Source organism: Lissotriton vulgaris, chromosome 3_1 (assembly GCF_964263255.1).
Source record: "Lissotriton vulgaris chromosome 3_1, aLisVul1.2, whole genome shotgun sequence".
Classification (NCBI taxonomy): Eukaryota; Metazoa; Chordata; class Amphibia; order Caudata; family Salamandridae; genus Lissotriton; species Lissotriton vulgaris.
Window position 1 is genome coordinate 149071462 of NC_141689.1, and position 17030 is coordinate 149088491.

Sequence of the window (17030 nt, forward strand, 5' to 3'; positions counted from 1 at the left end):
TTAAATCTACTAAAAACAAAACTGAATTGTCCTTCCAATTTACATCTGTTGAAGGTGATCGCAGCAAAATTTTTGCCATCGATCACGTACGGCTCAGAACTATTCAGAGGCAAAGACGCAAACTTCCTGAATCTCCAACAGTCAGTGCTGTTCAAACACATCTTCCAAATTCCGAAGTTCGCCTCACAAGCGCAAGTACACCTTGAATTTGGGCTATTAAATCAGCACCAAGCCAGACAAGCGGCAATAGAAAAAATGTGCTGGAAATTAAGAGCAGCTCAAGAGGACACGCTGATGGGTTTCTGCTGGACTGAAATAAATAAACAAACAAAAGGAAAAGACGCATGGATAACAAAACTTGAAGAAGGTCTGTCAAAACTTAATATGCAAGAGGCCTGGAAAATCGGTCACACCTTTGCGACCTTCAAAAAAGCAGCCAATGGTGCGGCAAAACTAGAATCCTGGATCACTGACAAAGCTGCACTAGCAAAGAAAAAACACGGCTGGATGGTACTTGCAACATATGAGAGGTGTGCTCCGCAACCATACTTAGTTAACCATATTACACCATCTACACAACAGATGCTCCTACGAGTACGGCTGGGAACTTACGTCTCAAAAGACCAGACCCCTGCATGGAAGCAAACATGGCCAACACCACTCTGCAGACTCTGTGGTCATGCAGAAGAAACTTTGATTCATCTTCTGTGCATTTGCCCAACCCTCAAAACCCTGAGACGTTACTATCTCTTGCATATATTCCGCTCATTTCAAGTCAGAACATGTCGGCCGGCAGTTATGCTATCACTGAACAGCCAGCAGCTGCAGACAGCCTGTAGGGCCAGCAGATTTCTTCAGAAGGCGAGCCTCCTAATAATGCAAACTGAAAAAATGGCGAACAATGGTATCAAATCAAAGGATTAAGGATTACAAAAGACGCCGATTTCAGCATATGTCAATTTTTTTTTCTTTCTGTTTTCCCTTTTAAAACAGAGAGTAAATGCAGGTTTTCATTCATTTTTCATTTTAATGATTTTATGTTATATTCTCTTTGCAAATTTTATAAAGGTTTTAATTAACCATATACAATAAAATATTTTTACTGGCCTAAAGCAGACTTTACATGACAGCGTGAAGGTAGGTCACACTCACAGATGCAGTAGGGTGTCACATTCCAAGCGCTCCCAGTGCTCGGATGCTGTTGTTCGCACACCATTGTAGAGTCTGAAGGCTGATACCCCGGTGGGCAGGTGACTCCTACACTGTCTCCTGGGGTATACCTCTTTTTTTGTGGGTTGAGGATGAGAGCTGGACTTCCGCTGCTCGGAAACTCGCACATTGCTGGAAAAAAAAGAGTTAATATAATATTACTTAAGGATCGTTACACAACCACATTTACCTAAAAGGTTCATCACGAGCATTTCACAGATGAAATATGCAGAGATAGGGGGGACAGAACAGGATATCAGACAGCAGGGACATTCGTACAGTGTCATTTACAAAGAACACAAAACAATTCGCAAACCAAGCCTCACAAACAGCATGCACACTTCTTAGACTAACACACTCGACTATACCAATCTGTAATGTTTTTATTGCATTTGTTGTTGAACACCAAGCACCAGTCCATTGTTGGTACCAAGGGATGTGTGACCCTAACATCCCCATTGGTACCCCTTACAATGGTGATGCTCAAGTCATCTCCTAATGTCACTGTTCAGTACTGTGCAAAGGCCAAATCAACAAAACTCTATACCTGCTTTGTCGACTTAAAAGCGGCGTTTGACACAGTCCCAAGGGAGACCTTGTGGGAAAAGATGGATAGTTGGGGCATACCATCGAAGCTTTTACAGGCCATCATTGACTTATACACATCGACCTGGGTCAAGATAAAAATAGGCAATGGTGACAGAACAACAGAAAAAATCCCCACCCGAAATGGCCTCAAGCAGGGATTTGTCTTGGCCCCTACCCTCTTTAATATCTTCACCGCTGATCTGGACAATAGCATTGCGGAGATTGAAAGCGACACCCCCAAGCTAGCTCAGCACAAAATAAGGAGTATGCAGTACGCCGATGATATCGCAATGTGCAGCCAGACCCGTTTGGGATTACAACGCTCCATCACAAGGCTGTATGAATTTACCCATACGCACGGGCTGCAACTTAATTACAAAAAAACAAAAATCGTCTGCTTTGCATCACGGCCAGGGCGGCAAAAATTCAAATGGCACATTGAGGGAAATATGATAGAACAAAGCCCCTCTTACAAGTACCTGGGAGTACTGGTCGACGCAAGATGGACTTTAAAAGATCAACTACTGCACAGAAAAGCTCAGGCCAATAAACTACGCTTTGCTTTAAATCTACTAAAAACAAAACTGAATTGTCCTTCCAATTTACATCTGTTGAAGGTGATCGCAGCAAAATTTTTGCCATCGATCACGTACGGCTCAGAACTATTCAGAGGCAAAGACGCAAACTTCCTGAATCTCCAACAGTCAGTGCTGTTCAAACACATCTTCCAAATTCCGAAGTTCGCCTCACAAGCGCAAGTACACCTTGAATTTGGGCTATTAAATCAGCACCAAGCCAGACAAGCGGCAATAGTAAAAATGTGCTGGAAATTAAGAGCAGCTCAAGAGGACACGCTGATGGGTCTCTGCTGGACTGAAATAAATAAACAAACAAAAGGAAAAGACGCATGGATAACAAAACTTGAAGAAGGTCTGTCAAAACTTAATATGCAAGAGGCCTGGAACATCGGTCACACCTTTGCGACCTTCAAAAAAGCAGCCAATGGTGCGGCAAAACTAAAATCCTGGATCACTGACAAAGCTGCACTAGCAAAGAAAAAACACGGCTGGATGGTACTTGCAACATATGAGAGGTGTGCTCCGCAACCATACTTAGTTAACCATATTACACCATCTACACAACAGATGCTCCTACGAGTACGGCTGGGAACTTACGTCTCAAAAGACCAGACCCCTGCATGGAAGCAAACATGGCCAACACCACTCTGCAGACTCTGTGGTCATGCAGAAGAAACTTTGATTCATCTTCTGTGCATTTGCCCAACCCTCAAAACCCTGAGACGTTACTATCTCTTGCATATATTCCGCTCATTTCAAGTCAGAACATGTCGGCCGGCAGTTATGCTATCACTGAACAGCCAGCAGCTGCAGACAGCCTGTAGGGCCAGCAGATTTCTTCAGAAGGCGAGCCTCCTAATAATGCAAACTGAAAAAATGGCGAACAATGGTATCAAATCAAAGGATTAAGGATTACAAAAGACGATGATTTCAGCATATGTCAATTTTTTTTTCTTTCTGTTTTCCCTTTTAAAACAGAGAGTAAATGCAGGTTTTCATTCATTTTTCATTTTAATGATTTTATGTTATATTCTCTTTGCAAATTTTATAAAGGTTTTAATTAACCATATACAATAAAATATTTTTACTGGCCTAAAGCAGACTTTACATGACAGCGTGAAGGTAGGTCACACTCACAGATGCAGTAGGGTGTCACATTCCAAGCGCTCCCAGTGCTCGGATGCTGTTGTTCGCACACCATTGTAGAGTCTGAAGGCTGATACCCCGGTGGGCAGGTGACTCCTACACTGTCTCCTGGGGTATACCTCACTTTTTGTGGGTTGAGGATGAGAGCTGGACTTCTGCTGCTCGGATACTCGCACATTGCTGGAAAAAAAAGAGTTAATATAATATTACTTAAGGATCGTTACACAACCACATTTACCTAAAAGGTTCATCACGAGCATTTCACAGATGAAATATGCAGAGATGGGGGGGACAGAACAGGATATCAGACAGCAGGGACTTTCGTACAGTGTCATTTACAAAGAACACAAAACAATTCGCAAACCAAGCCTCACAAACAGCATGCACACTTCTTAGACTAACACACTCGACTATACCAATCTGTAATGTTTTTATTGCATTTGTTGTTGAACACCAAGCACCAGTCCATTGTTGGTACCAAGGGATGTGTGACCCTAACATCCCCTTTGGGACCCCTTACAATGGTGATGCTCCAGTCATCTCCTAATGTCACTGTTCAGTACTCAAGTACGTGTGGCAGTACTGAGGCTGGTGCACAGGTGAGAAGGGACAGTGAATTGTGCACCTTGTATATTTGAGACCTTCTGATCTCTGAAGCCTCGTAGACCCTACTCAAACCGGGTGACAAAGGGGGGAGCGGCACAAAAAGCTTCAAGGCTTGTGACTGGATCCATAGCCTAGTGGCTGTGAGCTTTCAGTCTATCAGATCTGCTGCAGGCTGGGTCTCTCTTCCAATCCATATCATTCTAGCATCAGGTGTCCCCCAGTCTGAACATCCACATGGTCAAATAAGGACCGGAAATACAATAGTGCTTGGACATTGAACCTTTCAGTTTAAGGGAGTGCTCAATGGATAGTTGGAGTATTGTGGACTTTCACACTTTGTTTTGAAAAATATAAAATGACAAAAGTTGGTAGGCACATGTCTTAAAGTAAGTAAAATGTTTATTGTTTAGTTAATTAAAACCATAACAATTTAAAACAAGAGAGTAGCGAAAGAGAGAAAGACCAATGTTATAAAAAAAACAGGTTAAAAGTAAGAATTAAACAATACATTCATTTCTTCTCTTCATAAAGCTTCTAAAATGGATTATTGATAAAAGTTCACTGCAGTGGGTTTGTCCTTTTTTCTCATTTCCCAAGTTTCAGACCCTTTTAACAGAGCTTTATAAATGATTTGAGGAATTTAATCAGTCTACCATTCAATGGTGGGTCTGAAGGATTTAGGCACGCCGTTATTGCAGCTCTACAGGACCTGATGCCTCTTTCATTAAAGCTTGATTTTAGGAGGACAACTCATTCTTTATACAGTTTCTTGCATATGCAAATTACGTGGATAAAATCTTCTTTGTGGAAGTTGCACAGCCGACATGATTTAGGGCCTGTATGCACCCAAGCAGGCTGGTCAGCCAAGGATGGTAGTGTCCCAAAGCGTAATGCCATAAGTTGCTTTTTTACATTAATTGAGAATGTTTCGCTCCAATATGATGCCGGTGCAAGGGACTTATAGTTGTTTATCACCATCCAAGCGTGCGACCTTGTTCTAAAAATATTTTTGTCCAATTGAGATTAATGAATTTTTGAAACTTTATTTATAGCTTGTGTAAAAGATTGATACGGCAGGTTTTTATTCCATAATTCTGTTGTACATGTAGATGAAAGGGATTTGCATAGATATTGATTAAAAAGAGAGGTTTTGTCCTCGTTTACTTCAGACCAAAGGGCTTAGTTGATTTCTGATGTAGCAACATTTTTTTTTCAAGCAATACCAAGTTTTCCTTGTTGCGTACATTCTGCCTATGTCTTCATTTATTTGGCCGAATTCAAAGCGAACCTGGGCTGGGGAGGCCGACTTTTGTGTCTGCAATACTTTTTATTAGATGGCAAGTATTAATTGATTTAAAACCTCTCCATCTTTGCCATGGAAGGCAGCACTGGCATATGTTAGTGTTGGCAGGAGTTTTGCCTCCATTACGGCGAGCAGGAGTTTATATGAAGGGCCCTTCAACTTTTTAGCCAGTAAGCTGAAGGAAAATATGAGGGCACTTGTTCTCTGAGTCATATACCTTTTTTGCTCCGTGAGATTTCTTGAGTTATCAATATAGAGTCCTAGGTACTTGTATTTTTTTACCTCCTCTAGTTGGTTACCATTAAGCCAGATTGTCTGTTTACTTCTCTGTTGGCTCCCAATCACTATTGTTTTAGTGTTGGATATGTTTATTTCAAGTTTGTTTTCTGAGATATAAGCTGACATTTCGTTCAGACTTCTTTGGAGATCGATCTTTGTTTGGCTCATTAACACCACGTCATCGGCGTATGAAAGATAAGAAAGTCTCAGTTTACCAAGTTTTGTTGGATGGGAGTTAGTACAGTCCAGCCTTTGAGAGAGGTCAAGCAAAAACAAATTAAAAAGGTGAGGGGCCAGAACACACCCTTGTTTGAGGCATCTGGTAGTTGTCAGCTACCTTGATAGTCTGGACCCATCGCCTATCTTGATTCTTAACCACATGTTCCAATAAAATAGCAATATGCCTTTTAATAGCCTTTCAGGAATGTCCCATGCTCGCAGCTTTTTCCACAGGAGGTGACAATCAATACAATCAAAAGCTGCTTTTAGGTCTATAAAGCAGAGGTAAAGATGTAGTTTCCTCTGCTTACACTTGTTTGCAATTAGTGATAGACCTAAAATATTTGTTGTCGTCCCTAAACCTTGCCTGAAGCCTGTCTGGTTGGCCGGGATAAGGTTGAGATTATCAGACCATGCCTTAAGCTCTTCTAGCACCAGAGTGGCATAGTATTTGGCCTCTACGTCCAGCAGGTCTATTAGCCTGCAGTGTGCTGGATTTGATCTTTCTCCTCCTTTAAATATGGGGGTCAGAATCGAACCTTGCCAATTAACTGGTATATTATTTAGGCATTCTATTTCTTGATATAGGTTAAAAAGGTGATTACCCCAAAATGAAGTGTCGTTTTTAAAGATTGCTTGAGGGACTCCGTTGGGGCCGGGTGTACCGTCATTTCTGCCTTTCTTGATTATGCATCTAACTCCTTCACTTGAGAGGGACGAATAGCTTGTCGCCGATATCGTGGAAGCATTTTTCTCCGTTAGATTTATCCCAACGTCGGATTGGTTTTTCTTATGAGGAGTTATGGCGTCTTCTGGGCTGGTTGTTTCAGTGACCCCTTTGGGCTTGCCTTTTCCCTCAGCTGGAGCTTGGGTGTTTTCTACGGATGTTTCTTGAGTAGATGTTTCTATAAACCTCGTGGTTAAAAATTCCACCCATTCGGATTCTTGTATGTTTGACGATAGTACGTTCGCTGGTCTGTGCAATTTATTTATGATTACCAGTAGCGGTCAGCAGTAGGTGTTTCTGTAGGGCGGTGACGTGGGCAGGAGGAGGGGCAGGGTGGGGGGAAATAATGTATGGATCACGGAGTTTTACAGGTAAGTAAACATTTAAATAAATAAAACTAATTTTGTTGCGCGCACTGCATCACATTTGGTGATGCAGTGTGCGCAACGAAATTCGTTTTATTTATTTAAATGTTTACTTAGCTGTAAAACTCCATAATCCATACATTTGTTCCCCCCACCCAGCCCCTCCTCCTGCCCACATCACCGCCCTACAGAAACACCTACTGCCAACCGCTACTGATGATTACCCAAAACTGTTTTGAATTGGATTTCTTAGTGCTACAAAGAAGTTCGGCCCAGAATTTGTCATTGCTCTTTTTTTATCTTCCCAGCGCACTTTTTTAAAGCGTTTCCTTAGATGCTTTACCCTATCCCAAGCTGCTGTGTCAGGTTCTGTTCTTTTTAGCCTCCTTATAGATTTTTTGAGTTTGCATTTCAAGGCTCGCAGCCCTGCCGTTGTTGTTTTACCCAAGTCTTTTATTTGAACATAATTGTTTTTCTGCTTTTGTCCAGACAACATCAATGTGGTTAAGTCCGCCGTGAAGTTTTTCCAAGCTTGAATTTTAGTCTGGGCCCCAGCTTTGCTTGCGGTTACCTTCTTTTTTATTTTTGACTGAAGTATTTCAATTGTGGCATTTGACCATTTTAGGCGTTTTAGGTCAACCGTATGTATGTTTATTTTTATTTTTTTATTTTTGAAGGTTTTATATAGCGCTAGCTCCCCCCAAGGGTATCAGAGCGCTTTACATAACAGGAAAATACACAGTAAAGTAGCAACACAAGTTCCATATTAGGTTATATACAAGTTAGAGGAATCATTTAGAGAATTTGAAGTGTGAGGAGTACAGATCATTTATGCAGAAAGACATTACAGGAAACAAAATTGTCAAAATATATAGCTATTTTACAGTCTGCAAGGCGGACCCAGAAAGGCAGCAACACGCTGAAGGAAACAAATATACAGAGAGGAGAGCAGGGGGCTACATTCCCAAATATTTAGTGAGGAAGTGTAATTTGAGGTTTCTTTTAAAGTTGGAATAGGAGGGGTTGCAGCGAAGGTCTTTGGGGAGGTTGTTCCAGATGGTTGGGGCATTGCCAGAGAAGGAGCGGGATTGCGAGGAGCTTTTTTTGAGGAGAGGGGGTATGAGGAGGAGAGAATTGGAGCTTCTCAGGGTTCAGGAGCTGCCAGCTTTTTTCAGTTTAGTTGATAGGTAGGATGGAGTCTTCCGATAGAGGGCTTTGTGTGTGATACAGGCAATTTTGAAGGAGGATCTACCTTCAATGGGGAGCCATTTGAGGGCCTTGAGGGTGGGTGAGATGTGTTTGAAACGCTTACAGTTGGTGGTGAGTCTGGCTGCGAGGTTAAGGACAGATTTGATGGGGGCAAGATGGATTTTGGGGGTACCAGAGAGAAGGGCATTTCCGTAGTCAATTTTGGAAAGGACTAGTGATTGGGTAATAACTTTGAGGTCTTCTGCCGTAATAAAGGGTTTGATTTTTTTGAGATGACGGAGTGCGAAAAGTGCACTTTTTGCTGTGTTTTTAATGCGGGAGTTAAGAGTAAGATTATAGTTGATAGTGATGCCAAGGGATTTGACTGATTCTGCGAGGGAGAGAGGGCAATTAAGGGCATTAAGATCCGCTATCCATGATTTATTTATTTATTTATTTATTAATACAATTTATAGAGCGCATACATATGCCCGCGGGCGTCTTGAATGGGGAGAGGGTTGTTCTTGGGCGAGAAGAGGATAATCTCAGTTTTGTTAGGTTTGAGTTTAAGATGGTTGCTGTGGAACCAGGTTTGGATCTTAGTAAGTGCGGAGTTGAGGTGTAGGATGTCAGAGTGGGTTTTAACTTTATAGTACAATTGCGTGTCATCAGCGTTCAGATGGTAATTGATTTTGGCTTGTTTGAGTACCAGGGTGAGGGGTTCCATAAAGAGGTTGAACAGAGCAGGGGAGAGGATGGATCCTTGCGGTACACCAAGGGAGACAGGAGTTGGGCAAGATAGGGAGTTAAGAATTTTAACTTGTTGTGTTCTGTGTTGGAAGTAGGAGGTGAACCAGTTAAGGACAGTGCCATTCAGGCCAAAGTGATCCCTGAGTGTATTGAGTAGGGTCGGGTGGTACACCGTGTCAAAAGCAGCGGAAAGGTCTAGAAGGATGAGTAGGTAAGTCTCACCCTTGTTCAGGGCCAGGTGAATGTCATCGACTATGTTGAGCAGCGCAGTTTCCGTGCTACAACCTTTGCGGAAGCCCAATTGAAGGGGGTCAAGAAGGTGAATGTGTTAATGTGTTCGTCCAGTTGAAGAAGGGCTCACTTTTCGAGAGCCTTGGAGAGGAGGGGAAGGGTGGAGATGGGGGCGGAGGTTGTTGGGGTCATTAGGATCAGCTTTAGGATTTTTAGGAATAGGGGTGATTTGTCCGAGTTGAAGGGAGGGGGGGACATTCCCTGTTGAGAGGGAGGCGTTAATGATAGTGGTCCAGTAGGGGACAATGATGTGTTTGAGCTCTTGGACAAGTGAGGAGGGGAGAGGGTCTTTCGTGTGTGCGGATGGTTTGAGATGTGAGAGGATGTTAAAGACTTCCCGTTCAGAAACAGAGCGGATAGTAAGCCAAAAGGCGTTGTTTTTAAGCAGAGTGGAAGTAGAGGTGGGTTCAGGGGTTGCATGAAAGGGGAGGATGGGTGAAGGTGTTGTGGGAGATTTTAAGTGCTAGATATTAGGTGTAGTATCGTGTGGAGGTTGACGGATGGGCGGGGTTGGGCATTAAGGAAAGTACGGTCGATTTTGGCAATTTCTTCGGCGAAAAAGCAGGCAATTTCTTCACACTTGTTAATAGAGGCCACTGGGTTGGGTGGTGCAGGGAAGGTTTGGTTTCTAATAATGTTGAACAGTTCTCTGGGTCTGTTTTTGGCTTGTGAGAGTTGAAGGCGGAAGTAAGATGCTTTTTCAGATAAGATGTGTTTTTTATAAGAGGATCTGGCTTTTTTAAGGAGAGCAAGGTGGGAAGGTGTAGGGTGTTGTCTCCATGTTCTTTCCGCTAATCTTAGTGAGCGTCTCTCTCTATTTAGGTCGAGGATAAACCATGATTTGGAGGGGTTGTTTTTGAGCGTTTTGCTTTTCAGCGGTGCAAGCTCGTCTAAGACCTCTGCAACTGTTTTGTTAAAGTGTTCTGTGAGTTCAATTGGATTAGGAGAGGGGGGGGGGGTGAGGATGAGATGGGATTGGAGTTTCAGTTCAAGGGTGCCGGGAGGGATTTGCTTAAGATTTCTGTTCAAGATAATGGTTTTGTTGTTTTTAATAGGAACAGGTGGGGGTGGAGTGGATATTTTGAACAGAATGAGATGGTGGTCAGACCAGCCGATAGGGATGATATTGGATACGGATGTCAGGTCAGGGTTGGAGATGATGGCATCAGGAATGGCTCCTTTGGCGTGGGTAGGGGAGTGGCAGAGTTGTTTGAGGTCACTAATCTCAAGAAGGTTGTTGAGAAGGTTAATTTAGGGGTCATCCGGTTCATTCCAGTGCAGATTAAGATCACCTAGGAAGATATCTTTGGAGTTGGAGAGTAGAGATTTTGTTAGAAGGTCCGAGAGTTCTTCGGCAAAAGGAAGGGGTTCACCTGGAGGGTGATAGATATTATTTAGCCGTAAAGGGGGGGGGCGCTTTTCATTTTAAGTTCGGCTCTTAAGTATTCAAAGGTTGAATAGTCGTCATTGGTGATTGGGGAAAGTTGAAGTTCTTTTTTAAAAATTATTGCTAGTCCTCAACCTATTTTTATAGGTCTGTCTTTCCTGAGAATAGAGTAGCCAGGGGGGGCGAGAAGGTCAAGGATGGGCGTGGAGTGGTCTTTGAGCCAGGTTTCGGTGAGGAATGCGATGTCGGTATCTTCATTTAGAATGGTTTCGGAGATTTCGGTTGCATGACGGACGGCCGAGCGGCAATTCAAAAGCATGCAGTTGAGGGGTTTAGGGATGTTGCTAGTGACAGGGAGTAGTTGAACAGAGGTGAGTTGCGGGGGGGGTCTGGGGGAGTTTGGATAGTCGGGGTTCTGTTCATCCTCAGGATAACAGGGATCCTGGAGTGAGGGGGAAGCAGATCTATAGGCGCAGGTTTGTTAGTGTAAGTGTTGCAGAGTACGGAGAGATTGTGTGCGGAGTAGGTATTCAAGGTTCGAGGGGGTCTATGGGAACAGGGTAATAGAGGCGTTGTTGACCAATGTTTGAGGTATGGACGTTTTCGAGGGTTGGCGCAGGGAGCAGGTGGACAGGAGGGGCTTGCTGTGAATTTGTCGGATTTGAGCCGATAAAAGTCTTTCCTGAGTAGGGTAAGTTCATCCACTAATGTAGAGAGATTGAAGTCAATGTTACGAAGTGCTTTGTTGAGTATGGATAGGAGGGAGTTGGGCGTGATTGGAATGGAGGGGAAGTAGGGGACAGATTGGTTAGGGTGGGAAAGATTACCGCTAGAGGATAGTGGTATACCAGGAGGCATTGATGGCAGGTGTGCAGTGTTAGTATGAGGAGTAGGGAAGGCGAGGGGAGGAGGGAGGGGTGTGGACCGGAATTGGGAGGATGGGATGGGCAAGATGTCAGGTGGACTGGTGTGGTGAGGGGGGGAAAGGGGGAGATGAGTGGGTGGAGTGTGGGGGGAGAGGGGGGGTGTGGAAGTGGCGTGCTGATAGGGGGAAGAGTGAGGTGAGGAAGGGGCAGGGGAAAGAGGGGCTATGGACGTTATGGGGCAAATTGGAGGGGTAGGAGGGGGGCTAGGGAGGGGGAAGGGAGTAGGAGGTGGGTTGTCATTAGGGACCAAGGGAATTTGGAGGAGTGTGGTAGGGGATAGGAGGGGGACTAGATTCAAGGAGGGGGGTATGATAGGGGAAACGGGGATTGGAGTGCCCTTACTGCTGGGAAAGCTCAGGGGAAGTAAGGTTTGTCCAAAAGAGGAGGGGGAGAGCCGGGAGGGGTCATGAGTGGGAGCAGGTGTGGGGCTAGGGTAGCAGATTGAGATGGGGAAGGGTTCACAAGGGGGGGAGTCATTGAGGAGGGGGTTGAGAGTTGGGTCGGTTATGTCTAGGGGGTGAGGAGTCTGTCTAAGAGAGGCGTTAGAGGGCTGGTAGGTGGCATGCAAGGGAACGGGGAGGGGGGAGCGAATTATGACCTGCGAGGTTTCAAGAGGGGGGATGTTGGTAGGGAGGGGGTTCGACATAGTGGAGGCGGTGGGTAGCTGGGAGGTGTCGGGGCTTTCCCCCATGAAATGTGTGTTTAGGTGGGAAATCGTCTGGAGTTCTGCCATTTATTATTCTTAACCCAAGAAACTCTAGGGCGTTTACTAAACCTTGGCCTACGTGATCCATTTTTGGCCTCGTTAGCTGGTATTGTTGTGGGACCCTCCAAAATATGTTGTCCGATACTAGCGATTCGTCCTCATCCAGGGTATGGATTAAGTTGGGATTAAAGTCCCATGTGAGTATCAAATCCCAGGGAAAGGAAATCCTGATATTTGTAATGATTGCAATTAGTTGTTTGTTGTGGGCCAATTTTTTCCTGGCCAAGGGATGTGCGTATGTGTTTATCAGCAGGACGGTTTTTGTTCTACTCGTAGACCCAGATATTAATTTGATCAATTGTATGTTAGGTCCTGCTGAGGCCATCTGTTCGGTATCAATTTTTAACTCTGTAGATATGTAAACTGCCAGGCTTACTTTTGGCCGACCAAAAGTTTTGGTGGCTGGAACTGTGTAGTGTATGTAGTTTGTCAAGGGGAGATCTTCTAGTGCCCAAGTTTCCTGCAATGCTATTATGTCGTAATTTTCCCATTTTTTTTGGATGGGACCCGTTCTCCAGCCATTTTTTTGCCCCGTTGATGTTCCATGAGAGCATTTGTATGTTGCTCAAATCTTTTTTTTTTATTAACAAACAGTGCAATACAGCAGTACAAGCAAAGCAGAGATCATCAACACATAGTGCAGTACAGTCGTGCAGATTTCAGACCAATGTAGCATCAAGACACAAAAATTGTCCGCGGTGTGGAGCATCAGACGGCGAGTGGCGAAGCCTGCGCCAGAGTCATGACAGCAAGTTGATAATACACCTCTGGTTACGGATCCGTGGAGAGGACCAGACTGGAGGGCAGGAGAAATCGAGGGGGGGAGAAGGGGAGGACAGGGGACGGTGCGGGTGGCGCAGAGCCGGGGGACTACTAGCCAACAGCGCCAGCGGCCGCCGCGGGTACCAGGACCGGCAGGGAGCGTGGGAGAAGCAGCAGCAGAGGCGTGTGAGAGGTGCGCAGTGGCGCCCGAGGTCAGCTAGGTGGGTAATGGGACAGGGTGGGGACAGCTCTCCGGAGAAGAACCGCGGTCCAAGGCCCCAAGGGCCGGGGACCCCGATCCCCCAGTGGGTGGCGGGACTGCAGATAGGCGACCAGTGGGCCCCAGATGTCAACAGGGTGCGACCTGGTCGGCATCAGGTCCCAGAATTCGGCGGCCCCAGCACATGGCCACACTACGTTTGGCGAGCACCATAAGCATCGAGATCAGCCGGTGCGTCGCATCAGAACAGGGCTTGACGAAGCCAAGGAGACAGAGAAGGGGATCCGGGGAAATGACAGCTCCGACCATGTCGGAAATCGCGGCACAAACACTGAGCCAGAAAGCCTGCACCCGGGGGCAGAGCCACGCCAAGTGAGCGAAATCAGCTGCCGGAGCAGAGCACCGAACACAGGAGTCATCCGGGGCAAGGCCTAGGCGATGAAGATGTGCAGGAGTGCAGTAAAATCTGTGCAGAAACTTGAAATTAATTAAACGGAGCCGATAATTCGGGGAAAGTTTGGTGGTTTGGTTACAGCAGTAGAGCCAGTCCGCGTCCGAGATGTCAAGACCCAGGTCAGCACTCCAGGTTGCGCGAGCCCACGAAGTGGAAGCAGACGAAGACGCTAAAGCAGAGGCGTACAGCCTGGTTACAAGCTTGCATGAGGAGGTGGAAGTATACAGTAGGTCCAGAGCAGGAAGAGTAGGGGGAGGCTGAGGAAAGGTGGAATGTAGTGTCCGGCAGATCACTCGCAACTGGTAATAAGGAAGCGTGTCCATTAGAGTAGGCGCCGCTGTGAAGCATAAAAGGAATCGTCGGGGTAGAGGTCGGCCACGGTCCTGAGGCCCCCGGAAGCCGCGTGCCGGGACATGCAAGAGGACTGAAATGGAGGGAAATCCGGGTGGTTGGCAATAGGCATACTGCCCGCCGAAAGAAGAGTAAGACCAGCTAGCTTACGCAAAGACGACCATGCCCACCGCAATGTTTCGACCGTGGTGACCTCCGCGCGGGGACGCACTGCCGGGGCAAATAGTGCCGTGGTGCGGGGCCAGGGAGTGGCGACGTCAGCCTCCACCGCTACGTGAGGCTGGTAGGGGCTAGGATGCAGCCAGAAGTGCAAAAATCTAGCCTGGGCACAAAGGGCATAAAGGCAAAGATCTGGCGCACCCAAACCGCCGGCGGACATCGGCAGAGTCAGGATGTCGAGGCGACCCTGGGCTGACGATCTGCCCAAATTAAAGACACCATAAGTGAGCGCAACCTGCGGAAGAAGTAAGCGGTTAGGGGAATAGGAATATTGGAAAACAAATAAAGAAAATTGAGCAGGAACACCATCTTTTCAATGGCAACGCGGCCAGAAAGCGATAGGGGTAGCCGAGTCCACTGAGGAACCTTAGACTCTAGCCAATCCACCGCTTGGCCAAAGTTAGACCGCCATAGCCAATCCGGGTCGCTACTGAGCCAGATACCGAGGTAGCGGGTTGGACCCATCGCCCACTCAAAGGGGTAGTCTGGCACAAAAGGGAGCGTGGCATCCGTCAATGGGAAAAGTATGGATTTACTCCAATTAATTTGAACCCCTAATAGACCGCCAAACCGAATGACCTCGTGCACGAGCGGGCTAAGATTTTCTTGAGGACGTCGGATGTAGAGGGTCACATCGTCCGCGTACATTCAGACCAGAAGGGAACGGGACGAGAAGCCAATGCCCCTGTGGGTGTGGTGCTGACAAAGACGAGCAGCAAGCGGCTCCATGGCTATGATGAACAACATGGGCGACAGGGGGCAACCCTGTCGCGTACCAGGTAGGATGGGGAAAGGGTCTGTGATTCGACCATTAATCCGAAGCCGGGCGAGTGGATCCGTATAAAGTAGTTTAATGTTCCTCAGGCAGTGCGCACTAAAGCCCATCCGCAAGAGGACATGGAACAGGAAAGGCCATTCTAGCGTGTCGAACGCCTTGGTGGCATCGAGCAACGCGACGGCAGGGAGGTCAGGGTTAATTTGATGCAGAACTGCAAAAATGGTGCGGAGATTGTGGGAGGTCGCCCGACCGGGGATAAAACCAAATTGGTCTGGGAGGGCAATAGTCGACATCAGGAGGAGTATGCTAGAGGCGAGCAATTTAGCGAAAATTTTGTTATCCATGTTAATAAGGGAGAGGGGGCGGTAGGAATCGCACCGGTCAGCCGGCTTGTCTGGCTTGAGGAGCAGCGTAAGCGAGGCTTCATGGAGCAACGGCGGAAACGTGCCAGTGTCAAAGGACTCGTTATACATGGCCGCGAGGTGAGGTATAAGAACGGGAGTGTACTGTTTATAAAAGGCGGCCGTAAGGCCGTCCAGGCCGGGTGCTTTGTCGCAGGGTAGGCTATTAATGGCCGCCAGAATTTCCTCTTTCGAGAAGGGCTCGTCAAGGAACTTGCGGTGGTAATCCACCAGCCACACTAGTGCGATGGATTCAAAGTATTGGTCGAAGTACTCCGCAGAGGGGGGGTAGCAGCCCAGTACAATCAGGAGTAAAAGGCAAGGAAGCGGGACCTTATCTCCTCAGGAGAGGTGGTGCGGTCCAGACCGCCATCAGCAAGGGCAGTCACGTAGGATGAGGCCCTCGACGGGTGCAGCAAATTGGCCAGGGTACGGCCAGGGCGATCGCCCTCCCCAAAGCGACGAGCGTGACCCTCCCTGCCCAGGAAGGAGAGCTCGCGGCCCGCCTCCACTGAAAATTCCGAATGCCTGAGGGATACAGGAGCACCAGCGCATCCGAGCCAGCCCCGTTTGCGATGGAAGCATCCAAGTCCCTGATCTCTCCCTCAAGCCTGGTGAGGGTGGAGCGGATCGCCCGGAGAACACCAGTCTGTTTAGAAATGCATTCACCTCGGATATAAACTTTGAACCCCTCCCATAGGGTTGATGCCGAGTCGACGGAGCCGACATTGAGGTCGAAATAATTAACAACAGCAGTTTGGATTTCATCACAGAAGAACGTGTCCCGGAGGGCACCGAAGGCAGTCGCCAAGTAAAAGCACGACGTGGGGAGTCCGGGGGACGCAACAGTAGACAAACCGGGGCGTGATCTGACAGGGTGCACGCCATGTGGGTAGCATCCACAGTCCAAGACAGGACGTCCGGCGAGACTAGCCAAAGGTCGATGCGCGACATGCATGTACCCTCTCGGAGAGTAGGCCGGAGATGACGCCAGACATCGATCAGCGCATTGTCCGACAGTATGCTGGATAAGGCCACGGCTGAGCACGGGTGGGAGCGATGAGAGCCGGATCTATCCATGGTAGCGGAGAGAGCGACATTAAAGTCCCCACCCCAGACCACCGCCGCAGGGCCACAGGAGGAAATCAGATGCCAGATCGTGTGGAAGAACTCGGGGCAGTCGGAGTTAGGACCATATACCGCGCAATAGTGACGGGCTGGGCAAGCAGGGTACCATGTAAAATCACATAGCGGCCCTCCGGGTCGACCAGAGGGCGGGAGGTCATCCATGGGAGGCCACGGCGCAATAGGATGGAGAAACCCCTTGCATAGGAGGAGTACATGGAGAAGTGGGTCTCACCCCAATATCGGACGCAGAGCCGAGAGGACGAGCCCTGGAGCAGATGAGTCTCCTGCAGGAGACAGATGTCAACACCGTGGCGCTGAAGGTGAGCGTGAGTGAGCCTGGCTTTGCGATGGTCGTTCAAGCCACGGATATTCCAGGACCAACAAGTGAC

The 17030-nt window shown here is 47.2% G+C and overlaps 1 protein-coding gene across 1 annotated transcript in view; it reads right to left on the minus strand.

Annotated features, from left to right (window-relative positions):
- Positions 1–17030, minus strand: part of LOC147726124 (receptor-type tyrosine-protein phosphatase mu-like) — a 1369719-nt gene that overhangs the window by 1014139 nt on the left and 338550 nt on the right. The window contains exons 3-4 of the mRNA XM_086960227.1: positions 3513–3701; positions 1153–1341 (exon numbers count right to left, since the gene is read on the minus strand). Of these exons, the coding sequence (XP_086816353.1) occupies positions 1153–1341; positions 3513–3701 (378 nt within the window). The remainder of the gene's footprint in view (positions 1–1152; positions 1342–3512; positions 3702–17030) is intronic.